General features: G+C 36.8%; 1 protein-coding gene across 6 annotated transcripts; it reads right to left on the bottom strand.

Moving 5' to 3' along the window:
• Nucleotides 1-924: 924 nt before the first annotated feature.
• Nucleotides 925-9,811, bottom strand: Hsl (hormone-sensitive lipase). Of its 6 annotated transcripts, none has more exons than XR_001847542.1 (8): nt 9,467-9,810; nt 8,422-8,577; nt 4,617-5,780; nt 3,727-4,561; nt 2,978-3,652; nt 2,776-2,901; nt 2,360-2,713; nt 925-1,613 (listed from the first exon to the last, which is right to left on the bottom strand). XR_001847542.1 is itself a non-coding variant. In XM_017616125.1 (8 exons), the coding sequence occupies exons 3-7, from the start codon at nt 5,729-5,731 to the stop codon at nt 2,603-2,605; spliced, it is 2,862 nt and encodes a 953-aa protein (XP_017471614.1). In that variant the 5' UTR covers nt 5,732-5,780; nt 8,422-8,577; nt 9,467-9,811; the 3' UTR covers nt 925-1,613; nt 2,578-2,602. The 6 variants fall into 6 exon arrangements, 5 of the variants coding, with proteins under 5 accessions (XP_017471614.1, XP_017471599.1, XP_017471591.1 ...); XM_017616125.1 differs by having other exon boundaries at nt 2,578-2,713; nt 9,467-9,811; XM_017616110.1 differs by having other exon boundaries at nt 925-2,713; nt 8,422-8,580.
• Between the last annotated feature and the right edge of the window lie 407 nt (nt 9,812-10,218).

Raw genomic sequence — 10,218 nt, 5'->3', positions numbered from 1 at the left:
ATAAATAATAATATAAAATAAATAAATCAAAAGTTAAATGGAAACAAAATTAGATTAGATAAGATAAAGCAAAAAAAAACTAAAGTAAATTACATAAAATAGAACGAGAAATTTCAAGCAATTAAAAAATAATAGAGTAAGCTCGCGGTGATTTGCTAAAATGTATATTCTTATCTATTTAAAAAAAATAATAAAAAATTAAAAATCAATCAAAAAATCGTTGTGGAAAGAAATAAAGCTCCCCGATTATTTGTTGGAGCCATGTATTTGTGAATATGTAATCCAATTGCAAATACTTGTAAAAAAAATATAACTTTCTTCAATATGTATAAAAGACAATTACAACAAATTCAAATTTCTTAAAATAAATGGTCTGGCTGACTTCCAAAACGTATCAATACAATGTTTGGATACTGCGGTATTCAAACCATATACATTGCATATTTTAAATATTCAATATAACAATGAACAATTTTTCTGAATAATCCGTTTTTAAAATACCAATGGTAACCAAAAACAAATGAAGCATCAACATTGTTTCAGATGTGCTGATTGCTTTAGCGATGCGTTTCGATAACGTTTCGGATGCGTTTTGGAAAAGTATACATTGTCACTATTTTATAGTTCGGCGTTATGGAACATTACAAAGTACGTATGCAAAGCAATTGACGTTTTGGAAGACAGCCGCTTTTAATACCAAAAACGGACTTATTATAATTTCATAAGATTACAAATTATGCATTGGGACTCTCGAAAATGCTAGCAGCAGTTAATTATCAAAGAGTATAGTATGAAAAGGGCGTAACTAACATCGTCGCTGAAAATCACATTTCAAATTAAATATCTTACCATTTTATAGTCAAATTTAAATGCTTTTGCCTTTTAAAGAATTTTCAAATTAAAAATGGAAAGACTGTGTTTTAAAGATTTGAAATCAGTTTAGGATTTTTAATCAATCATTTCATAATTATAATTATATTAATTAATAAAATTTCACTTCCTTTTATACTGATTACGTAATTCATAAAAAATAAATTCTGTAGCATTTTGATAAAACACCTTAAGTAACTTTAGAGGGCTTGACTTAGGATTAAAAAATAATACGTTTCCCTTCAAAAAACAACACTAGTTAATCATTAAAATATTGTTTTACAAACCAAGAGATAAGTTGTGTTATCAAAATGCCACAGAAATAAGATTAAAAGCTTTATAAAGTAACTTTCTAATAGAATTTTTCGATTATAAATCAGTTCAGTGCTTTATGAATTTTGCCGTTAGTTTATTCAACATTTTAATTTTCTTTGGATAACTCCGCTCCGCTCCTGCCTATTTCACCCAGAAATTAATTTAGAGTTTCTATTTAAGAAATAAAATCTGATTTCGAATTACAAATAAATATTAATAAATACAAAGGATTCTTGTATATACTGATAATTTTGCGCGACTTTTATAATTGTGTATATATTATTTCATAAACTCTTTAATGTATTTTATAAACTTTTTTTTTTTGCAAGTATACGAATTCATTATCCTGTATTTCCCTCGCAGTAGTACAGTTGTTGAGCTGCAGCAAATACTGTTTGTTTACCATACACCTTTAGTGTGTATATTGTCTAAACGCGTAAAAGTATGATTTAAATAGAGAAAGATTTATAAAATAAATTAACGAAAAAAATATATTATGGAAAAGTGTCGTAGCGCAAAATTAAGCTAATCACTGGCATCAAAACTACCGATTACTAATATCTTAAGGAAAAGTAGAATTTTTCGAAATAAATGCAACAAAAGCAAATATAAGCTAAAAAGTATACAAAAATGTGATATTCAATGGTTTGAGCCTTAAAAATAAAAATATTCTTAAAAAAGCTAGAAAAAATAGCTATATATGTGTGTACATACATATATATAACTATGTGCTTTTCTACAGAAAATGTTCAAAGAAAGCATAAATAATAAATTGTATAAAAAATTAAATAACAATTTAAAAGTAAAATGCAACTTTTTTTAGATAAAATTTTATCGTTGAACAATAACGATGTATATCATAACGATCAGCATATGTATGTACATCGTATTGGCGCTTTTGAAAGCAAAACAAAAATAATTTAACTACACTAAGCTCTAGTGGCAAAATAATATCAAATGAAAGCGTGGCTAGTAAAACTTAAATAAAGTAGAAAAAGCTAATTTAATAAAAAGCTTAACCTATCACAATCTGCATTATTTTTACGCATAGTACATTTTACTGTACTGTTATAATTTTCCTTTTTCGATCATATTTTTGTTAGTAAAGAATGCATTGGTGTTAAACCTTTTTAACATTTTAGGTATTATTTTGGGCTTATTTCGTATGACTAACCTTTCTAATCATGCGCATGCGCATATATAAAGAGTGCAGTTATTATTTATGAATATGCGTACACAAAAATCGCTCCATTATTTTTTTTATAAACCCAGCTCTAAATATTTATTTTTATTGTTGAAGGATAAGCCCTCTAATGCTGCTTTAAACTGCGCCTTAATAATCTATAAAGTATGCCATTATGTGTATATATGTATGCATTATAAAAAGTTTACGTAATTGTTGTCGCGTTACACTCGTTCAATTACTTCCGCTAGCATCTGGATTTAGTGGTATATCCGCCGGAATTGACAGCAGTTCTTCGAGGCTTTTTATGCAACGCTTCGATCCATCGCGCGCCTCGCTTGAGTACTGTAAATTGCAAAATATAGTTTAAAAAAGCTAATGCCTAGCAAAAAAATACACAAACCAACCATTGTAAAGTTGAGGAAACCATGTGGCAAACCATTCAATATCTCCAACGTCACTGGTCGCCCCAATTTTTTTAACTTACGAGCAAACATCACACAATCGTCGAGACAGGGGTCCATATCAAGCGTCTGCAGAAGAAAGGAAAAATGATTTTCAATTCTATGTGCCGTCATGCGCACCATACTTCCCTCCTTCCCCACTTACCAGTATCTTCGTAGTTGGCAGCTGTGAAAGCCACTCATCGCTTGCCCAGTACGGCGATAGGAATGGATCTTTTGGCACTTGAAAGGCAAACTCTACACTAGGGCTACGCGCTATCAAAGCATCCATATTGCGCAAATCCTGTATGCGCTCACCATTCTCCACCTCGCTGCGTATCTCACTCGATTTGGTGTAACGATCGAAAGTTGTTGTCAGCGCATTGAAGGCATTATTAAAGCGGCAATGCAGCGTCTCGAAAGCAATCACTTCTTTTCCCGTGTCAATGATGATATTCTCTTCAGATTCTGTAAGCGCTATTATTGGTGTAAGACTATTGACGTGTGTTGTGCCATTTGCAGTGGTAAAGCCATTGGCTAGCTGCTCCTTAGCCTCCTGCGTATTTGTGTCAATGAGATATTTATCCAGAAATCGATCAATGTATTGCTCTGAATCAGAGTCTTTTTGAATTTCCGCAGAAATTTGTATGGGGTAGTGTACAATTGGTTGGGAGTCATCTTCGAAGGAGACACAAAGGCTGTTATCTTCTTCGGCGGAGGGTAAATCGGTGCGTTCTACAGTTTGACTATGATACGAGGCGCTGGCAAAAGTATCGCTGCTCTCCTCGGTCTGAGCGTCTGCTTCCACGGCATTCATATCCAAAGCTGTGCCATCTTTCAACTAGAAATTTGGATTTATTTTTTTAGTTTAGATAGCAAAAAAAAAGATATGTACACAAATTATAGCTTACTTACCATTTGGTCCCACTTGGAATTCTCCGCCACCGAGGACAATGGACTCTTCGCCGCGGAAGTGCGCCTACTAGATGCCGCACTGCACTCCTTTTCCATTTGCAGTGTAAAGTGCAGCTCTTGTGTTGGCGTTGCCTCGCGTATATCAGCCATTTCGGATGTATGCTTCACATTCTCTTGCATCTGCTCTTTCCCCGGTGATGCATAAGCGCGCAAGCAACGCATCATAAAACCGAAAGGCAACAACGGATCCATGAGGCACAGTAGACGCGCCGGACTCGGCACGAAGCTGATTAGAGTTGGACAGTATGCTAGAAACAAGCCATCCGGTACACGTACACCCTGCTCGATGCATTTCAATGCCACGCCTATGCAAAGATTGGCACCTGCCGAATCGCCAGCCAGCACAATGCGCTCAGCGGTAGTGCCTAAATGCTCAGTATTTCGCAACATCCAACAGTAAGCGTAAAAAACCTCCTCGAGTGCGCGCGGAAAAGGCGCTTCTGGCGCCAAACTGTAGTCCACCGAAATAATAGGCACGTCGAGCGCAGCAGCCCAATCGCGCAAGTAGAGTTCATGCGATTTTGACGACTGCGCTACAAATCCACCACCATGACAATGAAACAGTACGCTGCGACTACGTGCCGGCAAGCGGCGCCAACTTCTTGAGAACATGCCCTCACCGATCATGCCTTCACGGCGCGAAAAACTGAGCAACCGCACTTTCACTGAATTGCCAGGGCCAATGTGCGCAGACGGCAATGGTATATCGATCAGTTCGACGTTATCGTTTTGATTTACATCGGTTACAGGGTGTAGCTTTTGTGACTTATTAACGCTGTAACAAAAACGAATGAGTTTTTAATTATTTATTATTAAAGCATTTTACTCACCGAGGCAACTGCAAGGGCTCAGGTGGTATCTCGATTACGCGATTTACTTTCACCGAACTGCCAACGATCGTCGGTATAGTGTGCATCATCTCCGACTCGGCGAGAAACCAAAATGCTTTGCAAAAATCTATTTTCGCATTTTGCGAAATGTTAACAATGCGACGCGCACATTGTTCTGGATTCAAAAAGTACTTGCTGCCCGTCCATAGGCCGCGTGTAGTTTTTTGTATTTTACCTTCGACCTCTGCATAGAACACCTCCGAAAAGCTGGCCATGCCGATCGCAATGAAACGCAGAACACCGCGTATTGAGTTGTCGTACTGAAACCCAAGACAGCGGCCGTAGAAGGCATACTGATTGATGGTGTCGCCCATTTCGAACAGCTCCTCGGCGGTATGTTCCCCATTAGCGAACAAATCGCCCGAATCACATGACCAGTCATGCATGATGAGCAAATATTGCAAGCATGTGCAGAGCGAAGAGAGCAACTGCGAGCACGACTCAACCTCTTTCATAAAGTATTTCTTGCGAAAGAACATTGTAGCGCGTGTCGCTTGGAGATTCTTGCAAATGCCTTGACCATAAGTGATGCAGGAGTTGGTGACAGATATAAAACTGCGATAACCATTGCCGGGAGTATGTTCGTCAAAGTCATACTTGTAAGCGAAGGCATCAATTTGTAATACTAGCTTATTTGCTAAACGTATGAAATCCTGCCAAGCGACGAACGCAGCATACAAGCGCTGTCCACGCTCAGAGGGATCGTCTCTAAAGTAATCGGCGTGCTCAACGCACTGTTCCAAGAGTTCTGCGTAAATAGGCAACAATGCTGGTGGCGCGTCATCTCCCGCCGTGTCAGTCGTGTCATCCATCATACGTTGATCACGCAGTGATGTGCCGAATTCAGCCGACGAAGCTAAGGATGCAACCGAAGAAGACGGTATCGAATTGGGCGTGGCCGGTGGAGACGGGGGTGCTACAAAACGTTTCAAATCGCCAGTATCTAACATTGGTTTCGATGTGGCTGCTGGCAATTTTTCACTGCCGTTCGCTATTACGCCATCCACTGCATTAATACTTGCCGAGATGACAGCTGTGGGCTCAATGAATTCCATGTTGGACCCCGCTTAGTTTAACTGGCTGACTGTAGTCGCTTGATTTGAACTACAACAAAAATATGCGATTAAAAATTACACATTCCAGAACATGTACATAGGATAGAATTATCATTTAACCTTCTCAATGAAACTTTTAAAGTTGTTAATATAACTAATTTAAGTATAAGTTCTAAAAATTGTTTGTGTTATATGTGCTATATTAAAGGTATGTATTACTTCCATTATTTATAGACAACTCGTGGGTTCAAGTTTCAACTTGGAATATTTAAATTCTCTTTAAAGCAGACTTCAAATTTGTGATGTCATAGATGTAATATATGTTTTTAACGTACACGTATGCGACGTTCTTTTTCTCTAAATTACAACAAAGCATGACTTCAGTTTTCGCTGGAAGGTCTTTTAACGTGTAGTATCAGGCATTAAAAATTTTTAATCAATACACTTTTGAATAATGTGCTCTACACTAGACTGGGTCGCGAAAAAAAAGTGTTATGGAGAGTAAAATTCGACCAGTAAACTCAGCTAACTTATCAAATTCTACTTAATTTTAATTACTATAACTACCACTTTAAATTCAGTTCATATATAAATATGGAAAACTCAAATATGACGGCACCGACACGGTCTAATGTATGTACATCTGATTTCGCTACTGCGTTGTCATGATGAAGCAGTGAAGAAATCGGCTTCCGCTGAGTGTCAAACTCGAAAAAAACTGCAAAAAGTAATACTCAGGTCAAAATAGTGTCACCTCTTAAGGTATTTTAACACTTTTATGCAGAATTTCTAATTCTTATGATATGAAATGTTTTTTTTTACGATAATACTTTTTATTCACAAAAGCGCTTGCAATTTGTTCATTGCGAGTTATTTTTCAGATATATACAGTATCGGTCATATCTATAGCACGCCATTTCAAAGTGATATTGTGTGCCACATATAGTGCATTCTCAGACACACCCGATACAAACCCAAACTTAATAATTTGTAGAAAGCTACAAAAAAGTGCAACAAATTTTCACATAAATTTCAAACGAAGTGTTAGAATTTTTTTGAGTACACAGGTTTTTAGCCCCTTCAATTTTAGTCTGATAATGTGTAAATTTGAAGTGGCTACGAATTACCGTTTATTTTTTAAAATTTTTTTTTTGTCTCATTGGCTTCCATATAATGAATTAACTCAATTTATTTGTATATGGAAGAAATCCGCAACACGTTTGGCGAAAAAAATTCGAAAAAATCAACGGTAACTTTTAGCCATTTGAAACTTGCACATTATCAGACTAAAATTGAAGGGGCTAAAAAACTGTGTACTCAAAAAAATTCTTGCACTTGCGAGAAAAAAGTTTTATATTTATGTGAAAATTTGTTGCACTTTTTTGTAGCTTTCTACAAATTATTAAGCTTGGGTTTGTATCGGGTTTGTCTGAGAATGAACTATATTTTAATTGAAAATTCTTAAAAATAAATAAATAAACATAAGTGGCACACAATATCACTTTGACCTTTACAACCTCTATATGATAAGTTGTTCAAAGCCAAGGGCGGATATTTTCTCTTATGCAGAGGAAGTCTATGCTAATTGGAATTTTAAGTACTTTAACAAAGAAAAGATTGACTCGGGAAGTGCTTTCAAGCACGTCTGCGAGTGCTGCCGCTACATAAACTCGGGCGAAAATAAGAACTCTGCCTGCGGGTATGGAGCGGGCGGCTGACCTCGCGTAACATAGCTCGTTTTTATGATGGCCATTTGATAGGTCACTTAGGCGCGATTTATAAAGTCGTTTCAGTTAACTTTAATTGATATTTAGATTGGGCTTTCAGCGACGATGAAATAGCGACGAGGATGTATGTATGTGCATAATTGATGGGGTTTTAACTCCTTATGCCTGCTTGTTATGTCCACCAAGCCGCTTCGATTCACCATTTCTCTGCTCGCTTGGGCTCATTTACATATTTATTTAGATATAAACAAGTTTTACGCCGACTCCGAAAGCCGATTGTATTTTTATGAGAATCTGTTTCTCATAGCAGAAATACCCTCGGAAGTTTGCCTTTGCCTTGCGCGGGGCAAACGTTTGTTTTTATGCAGCTGCTGGTTAAGGGTCGTTTAAATCTGCGCTTCGCATTTAGCGGAGATACTGTTGTATTCGCCACTTATTATATGGTTGGCCAATCGAAAACGATCAGTTTCTTAGATTTAGGTAGTGTTCTTTAAAAGAATCGTCTAACAGGAGTTACTGCGACTAGGATGTTGTGGCGTAAGGTGTTAGATATGTATTGTAGTAATTTTTCCTTCGGCTTTCGTAAACCTCCTTCATTTCCGCGTGTACAACTAAAACAATAAATCTGGACTGCCAATCGAATGTATTACTTTCTGCGGCAATATGTATAAATCAACAATCATACAAAAGCCATAATGAATGAGTTCTTATCTACTAGTTTAGACTGATTACAAAGCAAACAAATGGGCTATCCCCGCGTGGGAATAGTGGCGTCTAGTAATAACAAAACTATAAAACCTGATAAGCATGTGCCAGCTGCAAACTGATAAGCACAACCTAAAAATACATATAATGGGCAAGTGTCGTTAAGCGCAGTTGATAAAAAGAAATACTTTGTGCAATGTTTTCTCAAAAATTTAAGGTAGTAGGTAAATATGTATTTGATACACAATGTTCGTTTACCTGTTTTGAGCGGTTTTCAAAGAGCCTTTTCTTCACTCCTTGCTCCTGCAACTCCTTTTTATCCCTCGTACAAACGCCAGAAAATTCGTTTTTTGTATCCTTCACACTAATCCTCTTGCTTCAATGCTTTTTCACACGCGTCAGTCCAATGGGGCGCTGCTGGCGACATCGAACAAGAAAAGTTAACACATCGAATACATATAGTATGTACAATGCTTATTGCATATAAGTCACTACTTTTACGGAAAACCTTTCTTATATGCATTAATTTTTTTATGAAGACTACGCATAATGGACAGATCTGGTGTGTTCCGGAATACATTTCTATCAATTATAGTTGTTGTTATTGTAACAGCATACAAATTCTCCAAAGAGTTTCTGGAGAGTGTTGCTGGAGTAACAGTCGTGGGAATGAAAGTCAGCAACAGTTGACATGATGCATTTCTGGACACAACCATTATTGCATTATTGATGCTCTGATGCTCAACTGAAAATCTCTATGAATTCCCCAAAAATTTTTTGGGAATGATGCTAGGGTGACATGCCTTGGCGAGATATAATTCTGGATCCGACGATAAGCCCGACTTTCGAGGGAACAATTATGGAATCGACTACTTTGGTTCTAGAAAGTCCTTTCTTTTAAGATTTTTTAAGATGTTTTTCTTATAAGCGTTTTTCTTATATATATATATTTGCTTTTATATACATATATAGCAAATGTATTACATATGTACAACTTTCTTATACACAATAATTACTGTAATTATAAATGCACCCTGAATTTAAGTTTTCCAAATTTTGTCACGGCACCAGCGCTTTAAACTTTCACCTTTGATTTTAATTTAAATGTGTGGGGAAGCCATACAAACTTAAGTTGAAAGTAGGAAGCGATGGTTCCGGGATGAAAAGTGGAAAATCAAGAGGTAGCCCCGTTGCGGGGCACAAACTGGTAGCATCATCAGAGTCAGTCGTAATAAATTACAAAACATAAAAATTACTTTGCTCGGCCCTGCAATTTATGGTTTTTTATACATTATATTTTTACCTGCTTTGTTTTATTTCGTGTACTTGGTCACTCGTACATTCATAGTTTCTCCTCACGTCACAGTTCCTCGAGTGGTCAAAGTACAATCAAACAATAGTCCACTTGCCGACACAAATGCTTGCTTTTTCACTTTCCTTCCTTAAAATTTAGATAACAAAAAATTTACACGGGTAAATAAAGCCACTGCGAAGAGGTTTTTCCTTCCGCCTAGCTATTAACCCAATTGATGAAAAAAATTTTTCAACTTTTACGTTGTAAGACTTGAAAACTGAAAAGTTAGCAGAATGAGGTAATCACAAAAAACGTCAACAAACAAGTTTTGCTAGCAGCTGTTTGGGAAATTAACTTAATTGGCGGTGCTGCCAATTGGAATTTTGATTCGATGGTAGGAAATTTTCTCAAGTTTTTTTTTTGTGATTTGCTTGATTGATGGGTTTTGAACAGTGGTGAGCAGCAATGCGCCTTGTGTTGAGCGGGATAGATTTGCTGAACACCAATTGCTTTTTACTTTATATGCTGAAGTACCAACAAAGCGCTGTCATCAAATACCGTAACCCAAATGAAGAAGGTTGTAGTGTGTTTGTGAAGATTTGGCAGCGAGCAGAGTTTTGTAGCTTAATTACTTAATATCTTCGGAAGCTGTAGTGCCCGCCCGTGGTTTAAATAATCTCGTTGTCCACCGTACCCCTGCAAAAATCGCGACTACTCCATGCATGCGTGTAAAGAGTACTCCCGAAGGACCAGGGAGTACT

The sequence above is a fragment of the Rhagoletis zephyria genome, unplaced genomic scaffold (genome assembly GCF_001687245.7).
Source record: "Rhagoletis zephyria isolate East Lansing unplaced genomic scaffold, Rhagoletis_zephyria_1.1 Rzeph_scaffold_00025, whole genome shotgun sequence".
Lineage (NCBI taxonomy): Eukaryota > Metazoa > Arthropoda > Insecta > Diptera > Tephritidae > Rhagoletis > Rhagoletis zephyria.
The sequence above is the reverse complement of the archived record's forward strand: the minus strand, read 5'-3'. Positions and strand labels throughout refer to the sequence as shown.

Excerpts from the sequence above, each read along its gene's own strand:
- Hsl (XM_017616125.1), bottom strand. The coding sequence starts at position 5,731 with ATGGAATTCATTGAGCCCACAGCTGTCATCTCGGCAAGTATTAATGCA. Across the intron at positions 2,902-2,977 it reads TGCCAACTACGAAGATACTG|ACGCTTGATATGGACCCCTG; the intron begins GTAAGTGGGGAA and ends TTTCTTCTGCAG. Across the intron at positions 2,714-2,775 it reads GTTTCCTCAACTTTACAATG|TACTCAAGCGAGGCGCGCGA; the intron begins GTTGGTTTGTGT and ends TGCAATTTACAG.